The 14,110-nt window shown below is 39.1% G+C and overlaps 1 protein-coding gene across 1 annotated transcript in view; it reads right to left on the bottom strand.

Annotated features, from left to right (window-relative positions):
- Positions 1–3,630: 3,630 nt before the first annotated feature.
- The window catches only part of LOC140339882 (pancreatic triacylglycerol lipase-like), a 13,769-nt gene continuing 3,289 nt past the window's right edge, over positions 3,631–14,110 (bottom strand). Inside the window, exons 5-12 of the mRNA XM_072424794.1 lie at positions 12,183–12,317; positions 11,184–11,292; positions 10,272–10,391; positions 9,644–9,772; positions 8,738–8,856; positions 8,401–8,546; positions 8,082–8,230; positions 3,631–3,749 (exon numbers count right to left, since the gene is read on the bottom strand). Coding sequence (XP_072280895.1) covers positions 3,631–3,749; positions 8,082–8,230; positions 8,401–8,546; positions 8,738–8,856; positions 9,644–9,772; positions 10,272–10,391; positions 11,184–11,292; positions 12,183–12,317 — 1,026 coding nt within the window. The remainder of the gene's footprint in view (positions 3,750–8,081; positions 8,231–8,400; positions 8,547–8,737; positions 8,857–9,643; positions 9,773–10,271; positions 10,392–11,183; positions 11,293–12,182; positions 12,318–14,110) is intronic.

Here is a 14,110-nt window from a genome sequence, read left to right as displayed (position 1 = left end):
GTCTATAATTAGCTACTTCAGCAGTGTCCTTTCCTGGTTTTGGAATTACACTAAAAAATGCACGATTAGCTTCCAGAGGAAAAGGATTGTCTTTTCGTATATAAATACAACAATCCACCAAATGCTGCATCAATTGAGTGATGAAGGTTACATCGGGACCAGGAGCACTGCTAGTCTTCAAACCCTTCGATGAGTCCCCAGTCTAAATAATTCTCCTCTTACATATGCCTTATGAGCTTCCCAATTCTTAGCTGGGGAAGTACCCCCTGGTAAATTAAAAGTAAAATAATCAGAGATCAGACATCCAACCTCTGCCTTAATCTCTGGGTCAGATAGCTCAGATTCTCATTTAGCCTCCAACAAAATCCAGATTGTGTAGTTGGAAATCCTATTAGATTCACCATAACAGAGTCATGATCTGACCAGGGTACTGAGGTGACCTTTGCTTTAGATACCAAAGGAATCAAGTTAGAATGAGTGAATATATGATCATTTCGGGAATATTGATTATGAGCAACCAAACAGTACGTATAGTCCCTTTCTGAAGAATTAATTTCACGCCAGATATCAATAAGATCAATTTTTTCAATAATTCAGACAATTTATAGCTCTTTTTAGGTGGATACTGATATCTAGGCTTATTAGTTTTGTCCAAAAATTGATCTAAGGCAAAATTAGAATCTCCCAACAATATAGGCACTCCCTGTGCAAATGAATCCAGTTTATGCAACAATGAAATAAAACATGCAATCTGACATTCATTTGGGGCATAATAGGTGACAACCGTTATCTTCTGACCTGAGATAGCTCCACATACCATAAGATATCTTCCTTCTGGGTCTTGAAGTACCTCTTGTACTAAAAGATTAAGATGTCTACCAAAACATAACATCACTCCACCCTTTATTTTGTGAGTTCGCACAATAATTTACAGGAATTCCCTTATGAAAAAAATTAGTAGTAAAATGGGTCTTTTGTATTATAAGAAAATCTATTTTTAGCGAATTATAATAATGAAAAGCCTTCACTCGCTTAATTGAGGAGTTCAGGTCTTGAACATTACCAGTGTCAAAATCACATAGGACTGATTAGTTTCTGTGTTAGTTTTGGTGATCCTGCCATAAATGAAAAAAAGTTAAAAAAAATTGAGTTTGATCAAGGCCCTCAGGGAGAAGAGAAACAGCAATAGGGAAAAGACACAGACAGAAAAAAAATACCACAAACAAAAACACATAAAAAAACTGATTTTCTAATGTCAAAATTTCTGGGGGTCCAGAGCTAATCCCGCCCCCCAGCCCCCAACTAGGGGCTGGGTGTGCACCATCAGCCCAGGCACCCTTACCCTTATTTTTAAGGACATATCCTTGTCCAAAAACCATATGAAGAGACCAGAGGGGCCCACACTATCAGTTACACCCCACCAATTACACTTCAACCTAAGTGGGCATGTATCACCCATCCAGCTCCCCCAGCCTCTTAGAGATAAAATGAACAACCGTGCCTAATTAACAACCCCAGTACTAAGAAAACCTAATCATAGCTCTGTATCATTTCAGACCAGACTAAAACAGTTAATCACTTAAGCAGGCTATAATTCATACATTTGTTGGGAAAAAGAGGTAATTATCACTTACAGCATTGTATCAAAAATAAACAATCTATCTCAATGAAAACCCTTTCATATAAAGATGCAAAAGTAAACCTCCGTCTCAGTTCATGGTTTTAACAATTATATTCTATATATATATTATATTAAATTTTTTGAGCCCTGACCGGCCTTTTGTCACAAAGGGTATAATGAAACTGGATCCGCTTCTGCATGGCGATGTTGAATATCGGGAGAGTAAGTCCAGCTTGGATAGCAACTTTTCACCTTCCTCATAGGTTACAAAAGAGAAGTTCTGTCCCTGATGTTGGAAAATTACACGAAAAGGAAAGGCCCAGCAATAGTTTATTTTATGAAGAATTAGAGCTTGAAGCAGAGGTTCCAGAGTTCTCCTAGGTTGTATAGTAAAGAGTGTGATATCAGAATAAATCTGAACCGCCACTCTCTCCATTATCACTGGCACCAAACCCCTGGAGAGTTTCATTAACGCTTCTTTGGTAGAATAATAGTGAAGTTTCACTATTATATCTCTTGGGGGACCATCTGTTTTAGGTGCTATCGGTGCTCTATGAGCTCTAACAATCTCGAAGTGTGTTTCAGGAAAGTCAGGCAATTTTTCCCTAGGAAATTTTTGAACCACCATAGTCACAACTTTAGAATGTTCTGCTAATCCTCTTATATGAAAATTAGATCGCCTAGAGCGATTTTCCAAATCATCAATCTTATGTTATAATTCTTAAACTTGAGATTGCAGCACTGTAATCTTTTTAATATTCTGTGTTACTTTAATAGCAGTAGTGTCCAGATTTTTTTTCAATATCTTCTAATCTGTTACCGAGCCCTTGCAAATCACGCTTCAACTCAAAATTAATGGAGGCTGAAGGACCTGCCGGTTCGGAGTGCAGAAGAGCCGCCAGGTGTGCAAACAATCTAGACTCCCCCTTTAGAAAGTGGGGGTAGCACAACATGGCTAGAGTCCTCCTGGGCAGGAGCATTAACTTTATCCATTGAGGTAGTATGTACATTACTAATCCTTTTCTCTTTAGAGTGTTAATGGATATCGGGCTCCGCAATATTGACTGGCTCTGTATCGTACTTTCATTTTGCTGTGACAATGGAGAACCAAAGCCTTCCAAAGATGTCTACGAGTTTGCAGCCGGGGAAGCCCCCTTCCATTCCCTTCTTTCTATCCCTTTGGCCCCTTTCTATCCCTACCTGCACCAGTAATTAGGGAGCCGCGTGGGTTTAATTGCAGTGACCGTGCTGTATGTGGTGCAGCACACCTATCAGCCATCTTTGTCTGTGCCTGTAACTGCTGAGACCGGGCAACCCGGTCTTTTGATTTTCCCGCTGCTTACCCCACCACCCTGCGGACTTGAAGGTCATTGCTGTATAAAGCCTGTGTCCTAGTAAGCACGGGTGCTGCCGAATCTGTAAATACAGGGCCGGGTGTGGAGCCTTCAGGGAGCCCTGCCATGTAACACTCTACAGCCATAGACACCGGTGAATGCGCACTCCCAATTACTAATTTTGGATGCCTCCAGTTTTTTTCTCTTGAATATTTTGTTCTTGACTTGATGAAACAGGATTGAACTGCAAAATGTTTTTATTTAGTACATATGGTGAGTTAATAAAATTCTGTGTAAAACAGGGAAGCCAATTGCCCCAAATACACTTACAGTTAAATACATTCAACATGCAGCAATGTCAAAGAGAAAGCAGGACCTGTATCTGTAAAAGGGAATATATATCTGCCCCATTAGGTAAACATTCAAACATAAGATATACAGGGCTGTCCATCTTGTATGGAAGGGACCCAATGAACATGATCTCTGGGGTATAGAACCAACATCTGAGAATATGGGTCCTGGAGATATAAACATTATCTGCAGGTGATCCTATGCTGATATTAAAATGCAGAAAATACAGAATATGCAGAATACACGAAGGAAATTGACACATTTCTTGTGTTTAAGTATTTGTGGGGTAAACAGGTAGAAAAGCGGCATCTTCTGGCCAAGTGATTAGCATGGATTTATAGTCTGGTACCATCTTCTGGTCGGGCTAGGATCGCAGCCATTAGCATGGATTGAGAGTTTGGCGGATTCCAGCAATCGTGGAGGAACTACCACAGAAGGAGAATCTGCACAATAAAGAATGGTGGGTGTTATTTTTGTTTTTTAATTTTATTTTTTTTTTGCTTCTGAAGGGATTCACAAAGAGAAAAGGCTGCGTTTTTTTAGCTGTGTTCCTGCAAAAATTTTGAGGTGTCATCAGTGAAAACTGTAAAGTAGGGGAGATTTTTTCACAATATCTGTTTCTTCTCCAGGACAGGAAGTAAAGGGAAATCTCTACAGCTGTTTAAAGTTTTCTCCACTGTATCCTAAACTTAAAAACAAAGCACTGTGGGAAGACACATATTTTAGAAGTACAGAGAGGGGAGATAAAAGTACAAGCAGCTTCCATAGCAGAAAGTATGAATTTCAGATTTATATTCTAGGTTTAGGTAACCCAGGCATTTGCTTAGGACACCATCTAGTGGTAGAGATGCCAAATGACAATGCAGTTACCTGTTACTACCCAGAGGGACACTCACTGGAACCCCTATTGCCTACAATGTCTGCCAGAGAAGGGTAATTGTCATTAAAAGTTATTTTGGGTCCATCTCATGTCTGCTAGCCTGCATGTACCCCATTACAAAAGTCATTGCCCCTCCAAATATGCAGAACACCCCAGGGAAATGTGCTAAACTAGCCATAGCTATCTGCACCTGGTTCTTGTTACCGCTATCAGACTTGATAGCAGAATCTTTTGAGCTCTGGAATATAGTTATAGCCATTATTTCACCTTTCCCAGTGCCATTCTGCATATTGAGACAGGAAGGGGGTACAGCAGTGTTTGTCAACCAGGGTTCCTCCAGAGATTGCTCCTTGAAGTTCCTTGAGCAGAGAGCAATTTGTGCCTTCCAGGCCAGTTACCACTGACTTCAACAGTCTTTATCTGTAAGTTTGACATTCCTCCCACTGGCCAGCAATGTAGGAGCTTTTATGCCACTGACCATCAGGCTAATGTGCCATGAAGTCGGCATATCATATTGGTGAGGGTTCCCATAAGACCTGAAAATTCTTTCACAGGTTCCCCATGTAAAAAGGTTGGGTATAGCATCTCTTCCTCTGGGGCATTTGTATATGGTGGGTGTTAGAATAATGACTTTCTTTGGCACAACAAATAAGTAGATAGCCAATCTCCACTGTACTTTCCACACTTTCTAGTGTTTAAAACTTACATTACACATAGAACATCAACATAGTTGTTGTACAACACAATCCTGTATTCTAACACCCCCACTCAAAAACTATGATTTATGTTAACCCCATCTGTGATCTGAAAACTTCAAATCTGTCTCTTGTGACCGATGTTGTCAATGCATCAGCAATCATTTTCTCACAATATCTAAGCACAATCTTTTTTTGTCATGAATATAATGGTGTCTGACATCAATGTGCTTGGTTCTTGCATGAATCTTCTCACTGGTAGCAAGCTTAATGCATCCTTGATTGTCTTCATATAAGACAGCAGGCTGTGATTCTGGTAGTCCAAAATCCTTGAGTAACTGCTTTAACCAAACAACTTCTTGACTGACAAAGGCAGCAGAGATGTATTCAGCTTCTGTAGAAGACAAAGCCACCGAGTTCTGTTTTTTACTGGACCAGGATATTGAACTGTTTCCTAGTTTGAATAAATAACCACTTGTAGATTTTCGTGTGTTGTGGTCACTCGCCCAGAGTCCACAAATCCTCGAGTTTTAGGTCACCATTTGCTGACAACTTCCAACTTTTGTGTGTTTGAGATACCTCATAAGCCTTTTGATTGCATTCCAGTTCCTTTTATGTGGTTTATCCACTCGCCTGCAGAGTAGTGACATGGCTGATGCAATATCTGGACTTGTAATGATTGCAATATATAAAAGAGCCCCCACTGCTTTTCTGTACTTGTCATTTGATGGCAAAAGATCTTCTTCACTTTCTAATTTTGGATAAGCTGTATCCATGGGTGTCCTTGCTCCTTTGGCCTCAGTCATGTGGAACTGTTGAAAAGTCAAATCAATTTTTTTAAGCTGATTCAACAGAAATCCGCCATCCTTTTCATGCTGTACATTACTTCCTAGATAATATGTCACTTCACCAAGGTCTCTAGTCTCGAATCCCATCATTCCTTTTGTGAGCAATAATCGAATCATCCATATAGACTAATAGATATATTCATTCACCATCTATTTGTTTAGAGTATAGGCACGGGTTTGCTTTGCTTCTTGTAAATCCTTCATCTAGAAGAACTTGGTAATTTTTAAGTTTGTGCTGCTTGTTTAAGTTCATATAGAGATGTGTGCCATTTGCTCTTCTCTACTTTTTACATATCCTACTGGTTGTGTCATGTAAATGTCCTCTTCTATATCATCATTAGGAAAAGTTGTCTTCATATCATGATGTTTCCCACTCATGTTCTGTACAGCTGCCATTGTCATTAGTGTTCTGAAAGTACTTTGTTTAGCTATTGGAGTAAAGTAGCATCATAGTCCGCACCAAATTTTTTGTGAGTATCCTTTTGCATCTAACCTTGCCTTGTATCTACAGACTTGTCCTTCTGAGTTACATTTTGCTTTGAAAACCCATTTACATCCTAAACACATGTTTACCTTGAGGTAGTTCTGACAATGTCCATGACTGGAGTTCATCAAGTGATAATATCTTTTCATCAACAGCTTTAATCCACATTTGCTTCTCATGTGGTGGTAGATTTGCATACCTTCCCATGAACCTGATTCACCATGAATCACTATGCGAGCAATATAAGACAAACGATCAGCTGGAATACCTTTATTGATTCTTGCTGATCTTCTGACTGGAGTCACATCTGGTTCAGTTTCAGGTTTTGAATTGTCTGCAGTAATTTCTATTTCTGCGTCACTTATGTCTTGCAGGTGTGGATTTTCCCTCAGTATGATCAGTTTGTGTCAGTTCTTGAAACTTTGAACATACAGAACTTTCATCAATATTCACACTTCTGCTGATTGTAACCTTATTTGTGTCTTTATGTAGAATTCTGTAACTTTTTTGAGATTCACTGTAACCCGCAAGCACGCCTACCTGTGCACATGCATCCCATTTTGTATGTTTTTCTTTTGGAATGTGCACATAGGCATTAGTTCCAAAAATTCTGATGTGTCTCAAATCTATTTCATTCTGTTCCACAGTTTATATGGAGTTTTCCCGGGTGCTTTGCCTGATAAGCAATTTTGGTGATAACATGCAGTCATGATCGCTTCTCCCCAGTAAGTGGTGGGCATATCGGCATCAAAAAGCATGCTCCTTCCACTCTCACAGAGCTTCCAATTCATTCTCTCTGCAACCCCATTTTGCCCCGGGTTATATAGTACAGTAGACTGGAACATAATTCCATGAGAATAGCTTGGGTTGTACTACTTGTATATTTAGTACAGTTATCTGTGCGGCAACTGTGAGACTGTGCTGTCTCTGAGCATTCTGCCAAACTTATTGTATACTTGAGCTACATACTGTTCTAACGTCTCTGATACCTCATCTTTGTTGTAAAGCAAGTAGATTGTGGCATACCTGGTATAATCTTCAATAATAGAAAACATTTTTTTCGTTCTTGGAGTTATGGTTTTCATTGGACCACAAAGATCTGAATGGATTAAGTCCAGAGGTTTGTGAGCTCTGTTGTTGCTTTGCTTTGCAAAAATTTTTCTTGTAATCTTTCCTTTAATGCAGCTTGTACATGTCATTATTTGGTCACATTTATTAATCTTTATAGCACTTGCATAATCATTCTCAACTATTGTGTTGGACTTCTGTGTCAGGACTTCTGTGACCAAGTCGTCTGTGCCAAGTTTGGATGCAATTTAAATGTTTCTCCTCTTTGGTTATCTCAACCATTTCACCGCAGTTCAGCTGATAAAGTTCATCTCTGATTTTAGCTTTTGCAAGTAAATAGTCCCCATTTTTTTATAAAACAGCTATCACTTTGGAATGTTACCTTGTTACCTTGCTTGGTGAGTTTCTTCACCTACAGGCACATACAGAACATTTATTACAGATATATTTCTGATGACATCTTTGGAAAGAGGACAGTAAAGATAACCATCACCTATACCTTCTGATTTCATTATATGTTCATTAGGTGCGGTAAGGTTTTCTGTTTTGCTTTGATGAAGTTGAGTGAAGAAATTTCTTTCATTGGTCATGTGACTTGTAGCCCCGAAACAACACAGTATGCTTGCACGGAAGAGATGTCATTTTTAGAGCCAATACATACTCATTTCTTCTTTGACATTCGTGACTTGTGATATATACCTGTTTTTTTTTTTCACATTTCGCTTCTAGTTGCATATTACTGCTTTTATTTATGTTTTTCAATTTTAAAGCAGTATCTTTACTGGATACACTTTCCTTACTCTTGCTTTCAGTTTTGTGCTCATATTCATCCACAAGCTTGTCTTCAACATATTCCAATGTCAGTTCATCATCTGGTCTTGCATCAAGTTCTGTGACAAGTGTCTCATAGTTTTCAATTTTCGTTTTTACATATTTGATTGAACAAATCCTACAAAAGTAATTTTAAACATAATTTTATTACAAACAATCTTTCCATTTCAAATACTGGAATAAGAAAAATTCTTATCCTAGAACTGAATTCAGTTTTTAGATTTTGTTTTTATCTATTATGGGCTATATTGTCTATAGAACATTCAGAAATGGTTACTGAGGGATTACTGATCTGTGTGAATCTTACGTGAAAAGTCTTTCTGGTCTCCAGTGTTCAAGTAAAATTTCTGAGTGGCTGATGTGATCCCAGAATAATTTTCTGCATAATGTCCCATCCTTGGGCACCCACCTTTGGGGCATGGGAAGCCGGCACCCTGCGGAGAAAAACAATAGACTACTTGAGACAAAAACAGAGGCAGTGAATACAGGAGATCCGTGAATCATTTAGCGAGATCTGGTCAACTTCTGGATGCCAATTCTAGTTCATTACATGAAAATTACACAAAAACTATTAAACAACTGGCACAAAGAGGGCCCCAGTGCCTGCTCAGTACCCCGGGCTCACCTCCTGGAAGGCATCGTAGGAGGATGCAGGGTATCCCAATAATCCATCAGGAGAAAGAATACTGTCCAAGTAATATTTGTAGCTTCGCAGATGATTGCAGGCCACCAAGTCATCGGTCACTGAGGGGGAGCCATGACATGACATCATTGTAATACTGTTTTATTGGTGCCAATACCTTCTATATATTAATCCAATGATAACAGCAACAGGATCCCTAGAGAGGGAAAAGAAGCCACTGCTATGGTGTGTGTATAGTGATAAGGATTGTATACACTATTTGGCCAAATGTCCGTGGATTTCTGACCATCACAGGTATATGAGCATTTTAGACATCACATTACAAAACCATAGGTGATGATATGGAGTTGCCACCTTCCTTATCTCCCATGGACTTTAATATACAGCTGTCCCCTTATATTATCCTCTACTCTACTTGGAAGGCTTTTATAAGAGTTTGGAGCATGTCTGTAGTATTTTGCCCTGATTTGTGTTGTCAGGTACTGATGTTGGGTTCTGCTGGCATTTTGGAAACTGACATTCTGTGTTGCTGTGCTGAGATCTGGGATCCATGTGGATAAGCAAGGTGTCTAGAAACTGTTGAGCTGTGTGGTTGTAGTTGGAGCCTTGAAACTGCCCTGCTGTGTGGTTGTGCTGGGAACCTTGAAACATTATCACATATTATCAATAATAGAGATAAGTGTGTGTCTACAAACAGTTGTACATATACTGTAATGTGCATGGCTTATATTTGGAGAGAGAGACACAAAAAGTGAATCTTAATTAAAGAATCAATGATTCATTGATCTGGCCTTAACCTTTTTGATCTGGATAGTTCCATGTATAATATATATATATATAATCTACTACTTTACCAATGCTACACAAACAAATATTATACATTATTACCATCCAACATGTTATCAATATTTGTGGTTTTAAGAATCTGTGTTGATGGACATCCCGGCATCTGTTTTCCTCCATTTGGGTAGAAGTCCAGGTGGCCAACAGTTTGGCTCATTCCATATCCTCCCAAACCTGAAAAATTGAACCATTTTTTCTAATATATTTTTGTAATTTTTTGCTATTTCCATAGTTTACAGATAACAAACTATTTAGAAGTTAACTGTGTGGTAAAATGATTGCTACAAAAGTACAAAAGTATGGATTAGCCAATCAATTCATAACTAACAACATGAAGGCTTCATAGTAAAGAAAACCTTGTCTAAATATAGGGTCCACAACTGTAGTTGGCTTTTCATTGCTAATATGAGACTAGGAACAGCCAAGTGTGTGACCATAAAGCTTCACTGCCACAAAGATCTGACAATAAAGGGTTGTGTAAAAAATAACCACAGGTGAGGTATATCATATAGCTAGGCATCAGTTTGAGGAGGACCATAAAAGCTTTTTGGTGACCAGCATATGTTTCTAGATTGTGTAAGTAAATCAAAGCTCAAAACACAAACCACATGCAAACCCCTTTTATACCTAAAGACTCTGCTAGGTAGGCACCATATTAATGAAAAGTTATTACCAAGATTGAACAGGAATGGAGTTCCATCAGTGTGGATGACATCAACAAGAGCAGCGTCTAATGGGTCCAGTCTGACCTCAGGAGGAGTATCCTGGAAATATGGCTGAGCGGGGTCCAGTCCTGTATCAGAAATCAGTTATATTTTAGGAAGCCATCTTAACATAACATGGCAGAAGGGTCTGGCAAATCCATGGAGGTGTTGGCAATTTTAATGAGCAAGGTGAATGCAGTGAGATTTTATATAATATACTATAATAATATATCATAATAATTATATGTATTGTTTATACATAACAAAGACATACATGTCCACTAAACAATTTAAAAAAAATACTCCTGCAAGCTCAGGAATTCTTATGAAGCTTGGTTATCTTTGCTTTCAGGACTCATTCACATCACATTGCACAATATAATCCCTGGTGTTCTTACGCACTATCAAGTCTATTTAAACATTTTTCAATGTATAACAAAACTAAGGCTCAGTCTAGTGACCAATCATCAAAAATTCCAGCAGTCAATAAAATAATTTATATATCTTCCCCGTGCATCTAAGTGAAAAAATGATAAACTCTTTGGTAAATGGATGGGTAAAGATTTATAAATTGATGTATGTTGGGTTGCATTGTTATGCATTGATATTGGCACCCTGTGCTCATGTATGCTGCAGCACAGCCTGATGAATGATTACAGATCCTCTGCATGTTGTACTGCGCTGACTTTTGTACAATTAAGAGTAATTCTTTGGACACTGGGATGTTTTCAAAGCTATTGTGTAAGAAATTTGTTTCCCGCAACACTACTCACTGCTTCCTGTACCCTTAATGGCAACCAACATACAGAAGTCATGCTGTGTAGGAAGATGGGGCTGGCAGATTCGACATTTAGCAAAAGAGAAGCTGCTGAAAGTCTCACCGGTTATTCTACCGATCCCAGGGTGCCTCTTTCCGGCCTCTGCCGCGGTATGCGCCCCCAGGCTGTGTCCAATGAGGTGGACATTGGATGAGGAATAGTTATAGATGCTCTAGAAAATATAAAAGCTTGTATTAAAGGGTTATGAAAATGAAAACAGAAGGCCAATCAAATAAATTACAATTCTTCCTTGTAAAATGTACACATTAGGGGTGATTTACTAAAGTAATACATGCTGTTCCTTTACCAATGTGAATTATCACCTTGCAAAGGATATTTCACTTAGCTTAGTGGATGTGGGGAAAATAAAGGTTACAAAGACAACACAATCAGATCTGGGAAAATAAGATCTTTGCTTGCACAGAATTGTGTAAGCAAGGTGTCCATTGCAAATAAATAATTCACTTAGCTGTGTGAGCAGTCTGGATTCCTTTAGTACATCAAACCCATTGCATTGCATTTATTGCATTATTGCACAGAAACTGTTTTGTTTGTCCCTTATTGTACATCAGTTATTGTATGTTTGTCTTTGAAACATGAGAACTGAGATTTCCAATTGTGTGGCATAAAAAAAACAAACCCTTGCCAATAAAAAAAGAAATTGGATATACAATATGAATAGAAAGGGAATTAGTAAAGGAAACACATTTAAATATAATAATATATTATTGTAAGAAATCCCCCAGCTGACCCAATACAGGGTAAGTGTTCTTCAGTAGGGATCCAGAGACCTTTTGCTAAACCACTGAAAACCTTTTTTATTGTCCAAAAATATTACCAACATAATTACTCTGTAGTTCAAAGATAACTAGAATAGGTAATTACTAGTAATGACATAACATATAAAGTGTGTAGTGGCCAGATTTGAATTTCTGGCAGGGATAATGGGCATTCCTGGCATTTAATAAACAGATAACAAAACATTTATATCCATGAAATAATGAAGAAGTTTAGAGAGCACAAGTTGTATTATCTAAAGAAATATAAAACATTTCTCCCTACCTCAATAGTCCTAATGAAGTAGGCCACCTCAGCCCCCACCACACGGATATTGTTTGAGGCCTGAGTGTAGAGTGCCAAGGAACCGCCATGCCAGTCCACACAGATACAATTCACATCTTCCACTTGTAGCATTGCCTGGAAGCAGAGATAGATTACAGCTCAGTGGACATATAATACTATATATTAATATTAACATTAATAATAATAAAAAGGATTTATATAGCATACATTTATATAGCACCAACATATTACGCAGCGTTGTACATTAAAAAGGGGTTGCAAATGACAGATTAATACAGACAGTGATACAGGAGGGGAGAACCCTGCACCCAAGAGCTTAAAATCTAGCAAGTGTGGGAATTATCACACAATAGGAAAGGAGATATGAAGTGTTGGGAAGTAGTGAGGGTTTCAAAAGACAGAAGGTGGGTAGGCAAGTTTGAAAAAATGGGTTTTGAGTGCTCTTTTAAATGAGCAGAAAGTAGGAGCAAGCCAAATAGAACAAGGAAGACCATTCCAGAGAGTCGGAGCAGCTCTAGAAAAGTCTTGAACCTGTGTATGTGATGAGGTTATGAGTGAGGAAGTCATTAGTAGGTCATTGGAGGAGTGAAGAGAGCGGCTGGGGGGTATTATTCTATCAGGTCAAAAAGGTAAATGGGACAAGTAGAGGGATTAGAAGTCAAAGCACAGGAGATGAATTTGAATCTAAGGTGAAATGGAGGAAATGAAGGACTACAAAGAGAGGCAGCAGAAGAGGAGCGGAGGGAAGGATGGATGAGTCTGGCTGCAGCATTCATATTAGATTGTAGAGGAGAGAGTTGGGTTACTGGAATACCAGAGAGGAGAAGGTTACAGTAGTTGACCTTGATGGACTTATGTTAAACTTGATGAACATATGTCTTTTTTCAACCTAACCAACTATGTAACTATGTAGTCTAAATGAGAGATGATAAGAGCGTGTACAAGGAGTTCTGGCTGCAGCATTCATAATAGATTGTAGAGGAGAGAGTCGGGTTAGTGGAATACCAGAGAGGAGGAGGTTACAGTAGTCCAGACAAGAGACGATAAGAGCATGTACAAGAAGTTTGGTGGTCTCAGGGGACAGGTAGGGTGAATTTTGGAGATGTTACTCAGGCTATAGTGACAGGACCAGGAAATGTTCTGAATATGGGGGGTAAAAGAGAGGACAGAATCAAAGGTGACACCAAGACAACGTGCCTGAGGGGAGGAAGGGATTACAGTGTTGTTAACAATTAGGAATATGTCAGGGGGAAGATTTGGAATGTGAAATTGGGAAGATTATGAGTTCTGTTTTATCCAGATTAAGTTTCAGGAATCGCTCAGACATCCATGATGAGATGGCTGACAGGCAGCATGAGACCTTATCCAGGACTGAGGGTCAGGGGTGGACAGATAGAGTGTCATCAGCATACAGATGGTACTGTAAGCCAAAGGAGGATATCGGAATACCGAGAGAGGAGGTGTACAGAGAAAAGAGAACCAGTACAAGGACTGACCCTTGGTAGACACCAACAGGGAGGTGTCACAGTCTAATGTCCCCATCATAGTCACAGTCTAATGTCCCCCCCATAGTCACAGTCTAATGTCCCAGCCATAGTCACAGTCTAATGCCCCCCCCATAGTCACCGTCTAATGTCCCCAACATAGTCACAGTCTAATGACCCCGCCATAGTCACAGTCTAATGACCCAGCCATAGTCTCAGTCTAATCTCCCCGCCATAGTCTCAGTCTAATGTCCCCGCCATAGTCACAGTCTAATGTCCCCGCCATAGCCACAGTCTAATGGCCCCACCATAGTCACAGTCTAATGTTCCAACCATAGTCACAGTCTAATGTCCCACCATAGTCACAGTCTAATGTCCTCACCATAGTCACAGTCTAATGTCCCACCATAGTCACAGTCTAAT

The sequence above is a fragment of the Pyxicephalus adspersus genome, chromosome 10 (assembly GCF_032062135.1).
Source record: "Pyxicephalus adspersus chromosome 10, UCB_Pads_2.0, whole genome shotgun sequence".
Lineage (NCBI taxonomy): Eukaryota > Metazoa > Chordata > Amphibia > Anura > Pyxicephalidae > Pyxicephalus > Pyxicephalus adspersus.
Note: the sequence above shows the minus strand (reverse complement) of the source record. Positions and strands in the feature narration are given on the sequence as shown.